General features: G+C 37.7%; 1 protein-coding gene across 3 annotated transcripts in view; it reads left to right on the top strand.

The window, feature by feature from the left end:
- Window positions 1–14,248, top strand: part of LOC101886695 (protein mono-ADP-ribosyltransferase PARP14) — a 35,740-nt gene that overhangs the window by 20,316 nt on the left and 1,176 nt on the right. For all 3 annotated transcript variants that reach the window (XR_015495062.1, XM_087260155.1, XM_087260156.1), the window contains exons 13-16: window positions 2,816–3,053; window positions 7,217–7,353; window positions 12,960–13,140; window positions 13,482–14,248. The exon at window positions 13,482–14,248 is cut by the window's right edge and continues 1,176 nt beyond it. Coding sequence is in view for 2 of the 3 variants with exons in the window: in XM_087260155.1 (XP_087116281.1) it covers window positions 2,816–3,053; window positions 7,217–7,353; window positions 12,960–13,140; window positions 13,482–13,762 (837 nt within the window). In the remaining variant the exon portion in view is untranslated. The remainder of the gene's footprint in view (window positions 1–2,815; window positions 3,054–7,216; window positions 7,354–12,959; window positions 13,141–13,481) is intronic.

Raw genomic sequence — 14,248 nt, 5'->3', positions numbered from 1 at the left:
TTCAAACGAACCCTGGAGTGGTTCGCTTGTGGTGAGAACATGATCCAAACTAAAACAGACCCAACCGTAAAAAATACTGCGCCTTTTTGGACTAATCTAGCTGCTGTAGGCGGATGCTCTGTCCCATCTTATGGGGTGTGGAGAAAAAAATATTTGTTAATAGCGCTTTACCAACTGTTTTAAACAGAGAGAGGGGGGGGGGGGGGGGGGCATTACCTGATGGATCATTGATAATATTTCCAGTAGATGACCTTGTCGCAGTTTAGCTAAATTAATTCACGCCTCATCCTGAAGTGACGTCCGATGCACCTTCGCCATTTTGTCACGTTTAGCATGATCAAAACAGGAACAAAAACAAAAAGGTGCAGATCCAAGTGCAGATTTCCTGACAGTGAAACAAACAAGGTGATCAAAAATACAAAGTAACAAACAAACGACAAAACCAGAAACTAAAACAGAGACCAGGCTCAGAAACAATAACACTACAAACTAGACTTAGGCAAAAATACAAAAACACGATCAGGAACAACGAACTATGAATACAAGACTTACTGTGGAACTAGGAACAAGCGAGACATGGAAGACCAGAAAACAAAGCGATGACAAACAAAGGTGGAATGGTTCAGATAATCAACGGTAACACAGAAAAGATGAGATGACGGGTCAGTGTAAGTGTTCCGGTGTATGCGCGTGGTATGTATGAGAATGTAGTTCTTTCCTGGGACGCTGCAGTGCCTACAAAGTCCTAGTGCACTACAGCGCCCTCAGGTGGTCACTCACGGATGTGACACATTTGCAATGCATTAAAACATTGTTTTTTAGCTGCAAATGTATAGTTTACATTCTCAAAATGTGTAGTTTGTCTAAAGCAATGTATACAAACTTTATAGTATACTATGACCAAGGATACAATAAGCCAGCAGAAGTCATCCCTTCATAGTAAAAAGTGACATTTTGTGTCTGCTGGTTTGTTTACTTGTGAGAGTTCCCCTGGCATTTTCCTGCCTGTTAATTCTGACCAATCGAAAAGCAGCTTTGGAAATACCTTCAATAACATCTGGCCAATGAGGGATGTAGATTTTGTCACATGACTGCTGTTGTGATGAGTCAGAAGCCATTGAATCCATTTGCAAGCTTTATTGGCACAATCACACAACTGTAAAAAAGAGTGGCGAACCAGGAATCAGACTGTAGAACAGGCAGAGTTCGGGGCAGGCAGAGAACATTCACAATTGATAAAGCAGGCTAAGAGTTCAGTACACAGATCAGGCAGAAATGGAATGAAACAGTCAGTAATGACTGCTAGGCAAATCAAGACTTTGCAACGATCAGTAACGTGAGTATGGCTTATATGCACGGAGATGATGAGAGACACCTGTGCCGCAATCAGTGACAGGCAGAAGGGCTTATGGGAATTTGAGTCCGATTAGAATTCCGGTGATGACTCCCTCTGGTTGTGCACAAGAGGGGTAAATGCATTCTCACTTACAACAACTGCATTTTGGTTCTTTTCACTTGACTGCGTGAGACCCATCGAAGATGAAAACATGACCTCTCTGGACAGGAATTTAAAACATGGACCAATCGCTTGCTTTTTTAATATCTAATCTTTTTGTTTAATCCCGCCCATTTTCGCAGCGCCATACGACAGAATTTTGCAGGCGCAAACTCTAGTGTGACCGCAGCTTTATTGTGTGTCAAGTAGCTGCACAACAAGCAGTATAATACAGTGGGGTCGTTTTATTAGTTGAATTTTCTTTTAATATCTCCACACAGCCTCTAGTTTGGGAACCACTGCCCTGGATAATCAAAATCTGAGAATTTAATCCACATATTTGCCATTTAATGTGATTACAGTTATGCACATATAATTAAGTAGAGTTTTGAGAGGGTCACCAAAATATAATGCATTAATATTTTAAGTGAAGTTTCATAAACTAATTTCGAGAGGAGCACGTGATATGATTGAGCACTGCTGGCCACTCATCCATAATCAGTAACAATCCAATCAGAGTGATCCAAGCTTACTATAAATGGATCATTGTCTCCTTACTGCTCCATCTTCGTTTTGGAAGAATCCCCCCTTCCACCCCATCTCCTCCTTTTCCCCCCTTTTTACTGAAGGTGGAGTTATCGAGACATACCTGATCTTGGATCCCCTGATATGCTTATTGACCAGGCGGGAGCCCTGGGCTCAAATAACTCCGAGCTCAGGGTTCTCTCCCGGGACAGCATGCCAAACCTGCTTAAATGCTAAGCATCTAAGTGGGAACTCTTGACTACTATTGACCTCAGCATATGACGGATGTATTTTTCACTAGTAAACTTGATACAAATATAATCATTTTCACTCAATGACTGGACATAATTGTTACAATATAATTAATCATTTGTATTAATCATTCCTTTTGATCAAAAATGGATTTTTTTCAACATAATAGTTTTAATAACTCATTTCTAATAACTAGTTTATTTTATTTTTGCCATGATGACAGCACATAATATTTTACTAGACACTATTCAAGATAATAGTAATCAGCTTAAAGTAAATTTTAAAGGCTTCACTAGGGTGATTAGGCAAGTCATTGTATAATGATAAAAAAATATTGCTAAAGCGGGCTAATAATATTGACCTTAAAATGATTTTTTTTTTAATTTAAATGCTTTTATTCTAGCGGAAATAAACAACATTTGGGAAATAAGAAAGAAAGGCGAATAATTTTGACTTCAAATATACTTAAAATGCTCTGACTGAAACATTTAAACATTTTATTTTCTCTGACTGTAAAACATTTTATCTTTCTCAAACCTTCAGGTAAGAGAGAAGGAACAGGATAACCTCTTCACTCAAGTGACGTGGTGCATTCTGGGAGTGCGGGGCATTTGGCAGAAGGTTCCAGAAGAGGCCAATCATAAACTTGAGAGAGCTGATGTAAATGATGGGATTGTGGATGCACAAGGTGTGAAATGGACTGTGGATATAAAGAAAATGGAGGCCACAGCATGTGTTTCAGGACAGGTGACAGCTCTCAAACGCCTGGAGAACCTTCCAGGTGAGGACGCTTTCATTAAACCTCACCACAATTATTATAAAGTCTGCATAAAATCTTTTAAAAAAACATGGTAACACTTTATTTTGATTTGAGTATTTGTAAACTGTCTACTTAATATCTGTTGATACCGCTCCTACAAAAAACCCTAAGCCCAACCCAGATGCAATGTAATTTAAATTTAACAAACAGACCATCAAAACAAAGTGTAACCAAAAAATCATCACAATCACATATTTATATGTGCAAAAATGTTTGTTATAAGCGATGTACAGTATCTGTGCTCTTCATTAGGCTCCAAAAATAAATTTATCCTCATAATAATAATAAGTCAAATACCATAACCTTCCTTCCCCCTCTAAATGACTTTTTTTTTACTACTGGTCACATGGAATGCCTTTAGGGTGAGACTATCAGGCCTTTAGGGTGGGACTATCAGGCCTTTAGGGTGGGACTATCAGGCCTTTAGGGTGGGACTATCAGGCCTTTAGGGTGGGACTATCAGGCCTTTAGGGTGGGACAATTAGGCCTTTAGAGTGGGACTATCAGGCCTTTAGGGTGGGACTATCAGGCCTTTAGGGTGAGACTATCAGGCCTTTAGGGTGGGACTATCAGGCCTTTAGGGTGGGACAATTAGGCCTTTAGAGTGGGACTATCAGGCCTTTAGGGTGGGACTATCAGGCCTTTAGGGTGGGACAATCAGTTCTTTAGGGTGGGATTATCAGGTCTTTAGGGTGGGGCTATCAGGCCTTTAGGGAGGGACTATCAGGCCTTTAGGGTGGGACTATCAGGCCTTTAGGGTGGGACAATCAGTTCTTTAGGGTGGGATTATCAGGTCTTTACGGTGAGACTATCAGGCCTTTAGAGAGGGACTATCAGGCCTTTAGGTTGGGACTATCAGGCCTTTAGGGTGGGACTATCAGGCCTTTAGGGTGCGACTATCAGGCCTTTAGGGTGGGGCTATCAGTCCTTTAGGCTGAGACTATCAGGCCTTTAGGGTGAGACTATCAGGCTTTTAGGGAGGGACTATCAGGCCTTTAGGCTGGGACTATCAGGCCTTTAGGGTGGGACTATCCGGCTTTTAGGGAGGGACTATCAGGCCTTTAGGCTGAGACTATCAGGCCTTTAGGGTGAGACTATCAGGCTTTTAGGGTGAGACTATCAGGCTTTTAGGGAGGGACTATCAGGCCTTTAGGGTGGGACTATCAGGCCTTTAGGGTGAGACTATCAGGCCTTTAGGGTGGGACTATCAGGCCTTTAGGGTGCGACTATCAGGCCTTTAGGGTGGGACTATCAGGCCTTTAGGGTGAGACTATCAGGCCTTTAGAGTGGGACTATCAGGCCTTTAGGGTGCAACTATCAGGCCTTTAGAGTGGGACTATCAGGCCTTTAGGGTGCGACTATCAGGCCTTTAGGGTGGGACGATCAGGCCTTTATGGTGGGACTATCAGACCTTAAGGTTGGGACTATCAGGCCTTAAGGTTGGGACTATCAGGCCTTTATGGTGGGACTATCAGGCCTTTAGGGTGGGACTATCAGGCCTTTAGGTTGGGACTATCAGGCCTTAAGGTTGGGACTATCAGGCCTTTAGGGTGGGACTATCAGGCCTTTAGGGTGGGACTATCAGGCCTTTAGGTTGGGACTATCAGGCCTTTAGGGTGGGACTATCAGGCCTTTAGGTTAGGACTATCAGGTCTTTAGGGTGGGACTATCAGGCCTTTAGGTTGGGACTATCAGGTCTTTAGGGTGGGACTATCAGGTCTTTAGGTTGGGACTATCAGGTCTTTAGGGTGGGACTATCAGGTCTTTAGGGTGCGACTATCAGGCCTTTAGGTTGGGACTATCAGGCCTTAAGGTTGGGACTATCAGGCCTTTAGGGTGGGACTATCCGGCCTTTAGGTTGGGACTATCAGGCTTTTAGGGCGGGATTATCAGGTCTTTAGTGTAGGGCTATCAGGCCTTTAGGGTGGGATTATCTGGTCTTTAGGGTGGGGCTATCAGGCCTTCAGGGTGGGACTATCAGGCCTTCAGGGTGGGACTATCAGGTCTTTAGGGTGGGGCTATCAGGCCTTTAGGGTAGGCCTATCAGGTATTTAGGGTGGGATTATCAGGTCTTTACGGTGGGATTATTAGGTCTTTAGGGTGGGATTATTAGGTCTTTAGGGTGGGGCTAGGGCAGATCTATCAGTACTTAAGGATGGAGCTAATAGTCATTTATAGTGAGACCATCAGAGCCCTATCATACACCCGGCTCAAGGCGCGACGCAATTGTTGTTCGCTAGTTTCAGGTCGACGCAAGTGTAATTTTGACGTTTCTCACCACACTGTTTAAATAGCAAATGCATTTGCGCTCACATGTACGCCTATAGGTGTTCTGGTCCAAAAAAAGAGGTGTGTTGCATTAGTTGTGCGCATTCCCTTAAACACTGCTTAATACACACAGGATGTAGAGCAATGCACAAATATCTTTACATATCAAAAAGAATTATAGGATTGAAATATTTTCAAAATAATTATTTTGTTTATAAATATAAAAACCACTGCCTCCATGCCTTCTTCATCTCGGGGGGCTTTTTCAGTTTATTCATGTTAATTTGCTTTTGTATAATGTTATTATTATTAGCAGTATTAATTATTGTATCCTTATTTATATTTATTTTATTAAAAACACGCTTAGATTTGCCCACCTGTCAGGTTTTATAAGGGCACAGCATGTGTATTGGGATATATCTCAGGTTTTTGACCACACTTATTAACATTATTATTGTTCATTTATTCGTTTGCTGTAAATTAGAACTGAATTTAGAAACAGTTTTGAAACAAATCTTTGCGCTTAACAGACAAAATTAATTATGTAGGCTAATAGACGTACAACACGTTTCCTTATCCACGAAAGAGAGTGAAAGTGAAGTTTTTCCACTTACAAAGTCGTCATGTAAATAAATAGCAAATGCACTGTGGTGCAACGCAACTGACTCTTAAAGGGAATGGGAGATGAGACTCTGGTTTATTCTCAAAACACACCTATAACTCATTAAGAGAATAAGCTCAATGCTGTTAGACCATGCGCCACAACTCAAATCTGATTTTTCCATCCTTAAAATAGCAAAAGTGGATTCAGACACTCCCTTAATGCTTTTGCGCCCTGCGCTTTGGACTTTGCACCTAGATTGTCAAAATAGAGCCCAAAGTCAATTTGGCATACGGCTATAATTTATATAGGGTGGAGCTATCATTCATTTAGGGTGGGGTTATCAGGACATGTCTCGTTTCTGCCCTGCTTTTGTTCATTCATTAATTTTCCTTCATTTTATTATCAACACCCATCTTCCAAAGATCTAATCAGTTCCCAAAGGATGAAATCTTGCACCGCCTACATTGTTTTTTCCAATTTCAGGACCATTTAATTTGGAGAAACATCACGATATGGGGAAAAAAAGAACTTAACTTCTGTTTAATGCTGACTTTAAATACATTATTAGATACTCTGGATGATAAAATATAATCTCACCGGTCACAATTGTGACAATAGCTATGTTTCAATCCGCCTATTTTTTTGCATATTTTGGAATATTGCCAATATGCACATACATTTTGAAAATGCACATAAAAAACATAAAACAGAGTTGGACAAACCTTTTTTCTGATAAGAAAATGTGCATAAACAAAAAAAAAAGCACTCTAAAAAATATTGTTTAGACTAAAAGGTTTGCATCAAAATATTCAAGTTACAACAACATCTAACAAAATAAAGTTTTGTTTTCCTGTTGTGAAAACTTAATAAAATTTCTCTGGCAACTTAAAAGTTTTAACCTAATCAGCAATTTTAGAATTTTTAAGCTACAACAATGTATTAAACTACGTAGTAACAACAGATCTCTTGAGTTATTTTTTAGAGTGTGGAAACACATCTCATACATTCCAGCATGTGCATCAAAAAAGTCATGTGGTTTTAACAGATTATTTGGTGATAAAAAGATGTTGAATTCACATCTTGGATGGAAACTATCTTTTTGTTTCTTGAAGACAATTTAATTTCAATGCTGTATAAAGCTAATTTAACCACATAATATATCAAAGTAGTTGTGAAGTTTGTGTTTGCAAATTGTAAGGAAATAATTTGGCATTAAATGTTTAAACTCATGTCTCACTCTTGTGCCTTTCAGATTTCTCTTTGCCCATCTACTGGGACAACATGAGACAAAACGAGCATTTAAAGGTGGTTGATTTAGATCAGCAATCAGCAGAGTACCAGACCGTGAAGGCGGATTTCAAGAAGACCATCAAACAGACTGTGCTCAAGGTTTGATACTCAACACCATTATTATTGTGCGTTACATGACACAAACATCCTGAAAGACATATAAACAGCATTTAAAGAACTATAATGGGCTAATTCATATCTTGAAGTTTTGTAGTCTTGAGTCAACAAGAGTAGAGAATTTATTGTAGGTTATACACTATAGCAGGGGTTTTCAAACTTTTTCAGCTGAGGGCCCCTTTGTGTCGGGCGAATTCTTTCGGGGACCCCCAAAAAATAAATATTACACCACCCCCTCAAATTAACAACTGTACTTAATTTTTTAAAAATTGTATTATTCAATACATTTATATTATTATATATTATTCAATAATTTTATATTATTCACTATCTGGATTAATTTTTGTAAGATGTTAGATGAGTTGACATGGTTTCAGTGCTTCAATCTATTGATCAAATCTTGATGCGCAGTGTTCATTGTGGTCTGCTCTCACTGGATTCCATCAAGCCATATTTTGTGTTCGAGTCATTACGTTTACACAGTTTTTTATGCCATTTTTATGCTTTTTTTCTGCCTATGCACAGCTAGACTCCTCTGTATTTACCCTTACAGCTGAGAGTCTAAATGTATCGAAAGATTTAAAGCTTTGAAGTTTTAAAGAGTTTTGTCATTCATCAGCCTGTTAACAGTTAACTGAACTGTTGTAACTAGCAATACTAAAATGGAGGCTGTAGTGGTTCAGTGCGTTTTGTTTATTTTTATTCCTTTTTTTTTTGTGCACATCATAATTTACTCAGGTCGACAATCCTGACTTACACTAATAAAAAATAATTTCCTAAATGCAATCTAGAATTGGGTATTCAAGTTCAAAAAGCCACAAATTTTACTTTGCTTAATTTTAGAAGCTTTGCTGACTTTAAAATGTTCATACCAGTTTGTTCTATTAATAATATTACTGAACATTACATTTAAATTATTTACACAAATAAATATGGGAAAAAGTGGAACATCTTGAAAAAAATGCATTTATATTCAGAGTATTAAAATTTGATCAGATATGTTGAGCTCCATTAAATACAGAGCACTAATACATTTTAATATTTAATAATTATTAGCCCTATAACATAACACAAACAGATACATTATAATTTGTATAGGCTATAGTGGTTTTACTCAGGGTGTATACAATTTAGTTTTTTTTAACCATCCAGTTATGAACCAATGTGAGTAAGAGGTCCACTGCAGAGCTCATCCAGCTGTCATTACTGTAACAGGAGTGAAACTCGCTGATGTGATGACAGCTCCATTCATTGTTATTGCAGCACTTTTTGCTTTACAATTTTAATATGTTTGTTTGCCATGCTGCAATGAGGACCGTCTGATATTTGTATAATGCAAAGTGTAAAGCCTGTCGCACTTTGGACGAGGTGCAATGTTGTGCCGTGTCTTTAAAATGCTGTTTGTTCCCTATGAGTGAAGCCTGCGCAAAGAGGCGCGCGCTCCGCAGCACCCAGCTGATTGATTACTTAGGAATGCAAGCCATAAACAGGGAAGTGCTTCCAGCCTCCGATAATGTTCTTATTGATCATGTATTTTAACTGAAATATTGTCAGTAAATAGACCTGAGCATTCATTTAGTTGTTTAGCGTAAAAGAGGTAAGCGTAAGTGAAAGGTAAACGCCGTCAGGTGCAGCAGACAAGCACCAAAAATCACAGGAAGTGCCCGGCCAGAAGCGCTTATTCAATAAAAGTCCCCGTGCACAGAGGCGGGCCGTTGCGCTTCTTTTCCTGTTTCACGAAAGTGTCAACTGCATTTAAATGACATAAGCATAAAGCTTAATTTTTGCAGTACTTTTGAGCTCAAATTATTATAAAAAATATATTAACCTTCAGAATGATGCGGGACACAAAATTCAACCATGTGGGCCCATTGATTACCCCTTATCTAAATTTTTTTGCGGCCCCCCTAGCGCCATCTGGCGGCCCCCCAGGGGGCCGCGGCCCCCAGTTTGAAAACCCCTGCACTATAGGGATAGTGCACGCAATACTCAAAATTGTCATCATTTACTTACCCTTAGGGTTGGAAATCATTTTAATTTGAATGATTCTGGTTTCTATTTAATGAGGAGGCATTCAGTGATTCAACAAGAGTGGAACCGAGGGAATTGGCTCTAAAATTGGCTCTAAAACAAGTCCAACAATTCGGAACTGATTCTAAAAACGGAACCAGTTCTCGATACCCAACACTACGTACTCCCTTAATTGTTCCAACCCTGTCTGTTTCTTTGTGTGATTAAACATTGTCGGTTGTACACGAACAACAATATGCAGTATAGACCATTTTTAGAAATGTAAACAATGAGGCTAATGTATCTCCTGTTTTAGATTTTTCTTTTCGATAACTTCAAAGAATAAAGAAAGCTCCACATATTGATGTGGTCATTAGTTATGACTCAAAGCAAATCTCTCATATAATATATCTACCAAAAGACATATAATTACTTATATTAAGTAATATTAAGAAATATTACTTTACAAACTGTATTGTAAATAAATCATAAGGACATATTTGTTCATATTAATGCTGGGACAAATTAAAAGCTGAATAAATATAAGTTTACACACATTTACATAAGTAAATTAATAGACTCACTGATGGGCTAAAAATCTGCAGAATTCAGTCTATTTCTGCACGCACAGATTCCGTGTGGGCCTAGTTGAATCCAGACTGAATCGCGTCTTGTTACAGCTCTGAAATAGTTTGACGACAATATCGCCATATTGAAATGCTCTATAGAGGAATGTTGAAATAAAATGTCATTGAGCTCAATAATATATATATATATACACACACACACATACAGTTGAAGTCAGAATTATTAGCCCCCTTTTGATTTTAATTTTCTTTTTTAAATATTTCCCAAATGATTTTTAACAGAACAATGAAATTTTCACAGTATGTCTGATAATATTTTTTCTTCAGGAGAAAGTCTTATTTGTTTTATTTCTGCTAGAATAAAAGCAGTTATTAATTTTTTACAACTATTTTTGGGACAAAATTATTAGCCCCTTTAAGCTATTTTTTTTCTTGATAATCTGCAGAACAAACGATTGTTATACAATATTTTGACTAATTACCCTAACCTGCCAATTAATCACCTTATTAACCTAGTTAAGCCTTTAAATGTCACTTTAAGCTGTATAGAAGTGTCCTGAAAAATATCTAGTAAAATATAATTTACTGTCATCATGGATAAGATAAAATAAATCAGTTATTAGAGTTAAGTTTTTAAAACTATTATGCTTAGAAATGTGTTGAAACAATCTTCCCAGAACAAAACAGAAATTGGGGAAAAAAATAAACAGGGGCGCTAATATATATATATATATATTTTCGGTTCGGTACGGTTCGGTTTCTGTTTGCTGTGGGGTTAGGGTTGATGTCATGTTAACAGCAATGCTAAGAGACAATTCACTTAATAAAAAGAACATCTTAACTTTTTCTTTATTAACTTTGTCATCGCATTTTTAGTACAGTCAGGATACCTGAGTAAACAACTAAAATTAAATAAATACCTCCAATATAGACTAGTCAGAAAAAAAAAACTATTTTCTTTAGTGCAGCCATCTTAACTGAGTAAACTAAAATTAAATAAATAACTGCAGTGTAGACTAGTGAAAGATCTTCAAAAACACCATAATATCCACATTCTCCGATGAGAGACTTGATGGCTGTGCAGACACAGACGCTCATTTTTGATTATCTATGGTTTCAGTTAGATAGATAGGTTTCCGTTTAAATTAATGAAAAAATATACATATAATGTGTTTGTAAAGTGTTTTTACATGACATATTCACCAGTAAAATACATTGCGGTTGTGTCAGAAACTAATGTTAGGGTTGTAGCCGGCTGTATGTTTGCCTCCCGATCTCTCTCTCTCTCTCTCTCCCGCTCCCTCTATGCCGGTCATTTATGTAGGTCCGCCTTCATGACAGCTGCTGCCTGTCATTTCAGTAGGTCCGCCTTTTTGACAGCTGATTGGTCAGGAGACCGATCTATCATCATTTGGTGACGCAGCGCGGGAATGTAAAAAGCAATTCAGGAAGAGCGGGAGAGAGAGCGCTTTTTCCTTTGATCTCGTTTTTCGTGTATTATTCTGACATGATTATGATTTTCGTTGTTTTTGCTTAACTTTCGTTTGGGCAAAATTATTTTGCATTACTTTTGCCCACTTTAAGTAATTTTGTAAGGTTTGTACATTTTTATTTCAATTGATTTGTATATTATTTTTTGTATCCGCTCCTTCCCGACAATATAGCTGTTCACTCTTAGTGTAAGGTGAATAGGGAAAATGTCATACGATTTCCATTTTGCAAACACGTAGAAAATGTATTGTTAAAGACATCAGGTAAGAGGTGAAGGTCATCTTTGTTTATTTTATTCAGTATAGAGAAGAATGCGGCGCTCGGCGCTGAAGACCTTTTTTTTCTTTTCATCAGTTTTAGCGAGGTAAGAGGGGTTATTCATGAGTTAGAATTGTTTTATTATATTTATTTCTTTTGTTTGTCTTCACTATCACCCCCTTGCTCGAGTTTAACTAATTTTTGTTTGATACTTTTGTTTGAATTTGTTACTTTATTATATTATTTTTATTAGTGTAAATATTTTTCTTTTTTTTGTATATTTGGGCATTATTCTGGTTTGACTTTTGTACATTAAATCACTTTTGTTGGCAGTTCTGTTGCTTACACCCTCACATTGTGAAATTACCACACTTTTAAAATGTTTTTCCTTACAAGTAAGTTTCGTGAAACAGTTAAGACAGACAGGCAGGCGCTTTGTCTACGACACGAATTCTATTCCTGTACTCAACTGGAAAACCAAAATGTTTCCACACAGATGACTTAAATGTGTCTGGGGGATCTGCAATCTCAGTACTATGTAAAGCAGCCATCCTGCGTCCAGTAGTAACAAGTGTGATGCTCACTCAAGTCACATGACAAGACATGCACTAAAATACTAACTTTAGAATATAATATTTAGAACAAAACCTCATCATTACTAAAACAATTTAATTAAATGTGATAATAAAGATGTGTTTAAATTGGTTCAATTAGTTAGAGACAAGTGACGTCAACCTCAACAATGGGCAGCAGGGGGAGTGAGAGTACCGCGATACGCCACGAGAGTTTCGCGATACGTATCGTGGCTGGTGTATCGCGATACTTCGGTTCGGTTATAATATCGTTACACCCCTATATATATATATATATATATATATATATATATATATATATATATATATATATATATATATATATATATATATATATATATGTGTGTGTATATATATACACAGTTTCTGATTATATACTGTATATATACAGTTTCTGATTCCTGAAATTCTACAAAGTGCCTTATTTTTTATTCTACAGAAGAATTTAATTAGACCCCTTAAGAATCAATACATTTACAATTTTGGTTGAACTGTCTTTTAAGTTAAAAATTTTGATTTGTTTTAAAACTTTTTGATAGTTTTAGCTAATGTACATGTTATCATTACAGGTTTGTTGTTTTGTGAAAAACAAGAAGTCTATTAATATGGATTTAATCATGGCTGTTTGTGTGCGAATGCATTTCAACAGATCGAGCGCATCCAGAACATCAATCTTCGGCGGTTATATGAGGCACGTAAATCTGAGCTGGAGATCAAGAATGATCCAGCTGTCGGAGCAGGAGAGAAAATCCTTTATCACGGCTCTGCACAGGCGTCCTGCTCGTCTATCATGAGCACAAACTTCAACCGCAATTTTGCTGGGCAGAATGGTAATTTGTTCAGTCAAGTCATCTTTAATATAGTACTTTTAAGAATGTAGATTGTGTTAAAGCAGCTTATCGTAGATTAAGATTTTCAGATAGTGAAACCCATTCAGATCAGGTTAGATTACTGATTCTGATTACTGAAACTGATTCAGTTCTGTTAAAAATGAATATCAATGAATATACTGTTTATTTATTTATTTATTTTGATTTATTTAACTTTATTTTATTCATGTATGGTGGTTTTAGTGTTGTGCATTTGTAAGCATGTGATGATGTATTGTGAAGCCAGAGTCTGATATTGAGTGACTGATACTGACAATATGTGTGCATATATTCCTCCTCAGCCACTGTCTTCGGTCATGGGACGTACTTTGCAGTGAACGCCAGCTACTCTGCTCAGGCGACCTACGCAGTTCCAGCAGCAGACGGGACTCAGCTGATGTTTGTGGCTCGTGTGCTTACGGGTCATTATGCTCAGGGTCTTGGGAACATGAAGACGCCCCCTGTCCGTGTTGCTCCAGACCAGTTCTATGACAGTGTGGTAGATAACACCCAGGATCCCACAATGTTTGTGGTTTTTCACGACTGCCAGGCTTATCCAGACTACCTCATCACATTCAAGTAAACTTCAACAACAATCACTGGATGATTCACACTACCTGACAAAAGTCTAGTCGCCTATCCAGGTATTAGCAACAACAAATAACAACTTCTAGTTATCATTTGGTATGAGAAGTGGTTTATATGAAAGGCAAAGGCCTCTAGATTATGCTTATTTTAGCAAAATAAAATATGATCATGTCTTGATTATTAATGATTTCATTAGGGCAGTAAGGTCTGACTTTGCTTAGACAAAAGTCTTGTTACTGAACAGAAATAATGTCCAGTATAGAATATAAAGTCATGCAGCAGTGGAAACAGAATGAATATTGTGTCTGACTCCATCATGAGCTTGGAGGACTGCATCCAAACATCTCTGACATGACTCAAATCACTGATTAATAAAGTCATCTGGAACGGCAAAGAAAGCGTTCCTGCAAGACTCCCAGAGATCATCAAGATTCTTTGGATTCATCTTCAACACCTTCTCCATCTTACCCCAGACATGCTC

Source organism: Danio rerio, chromosome 7 (genome assembly GCF_052040795.2).
Source record: "Danio rerio strain M-AB ecotype USA chromosome 7, GRCz13ab, whole genome shotgun sequence".
NCBI lineage: Eukaryota > Metazoa > Chordata > Actinopteri > Cypriniformes > Danionidae > Danio > Danio rerio.
This window is presented reverse-complemented; position numbering and strand designations above follow the sequence as displayed.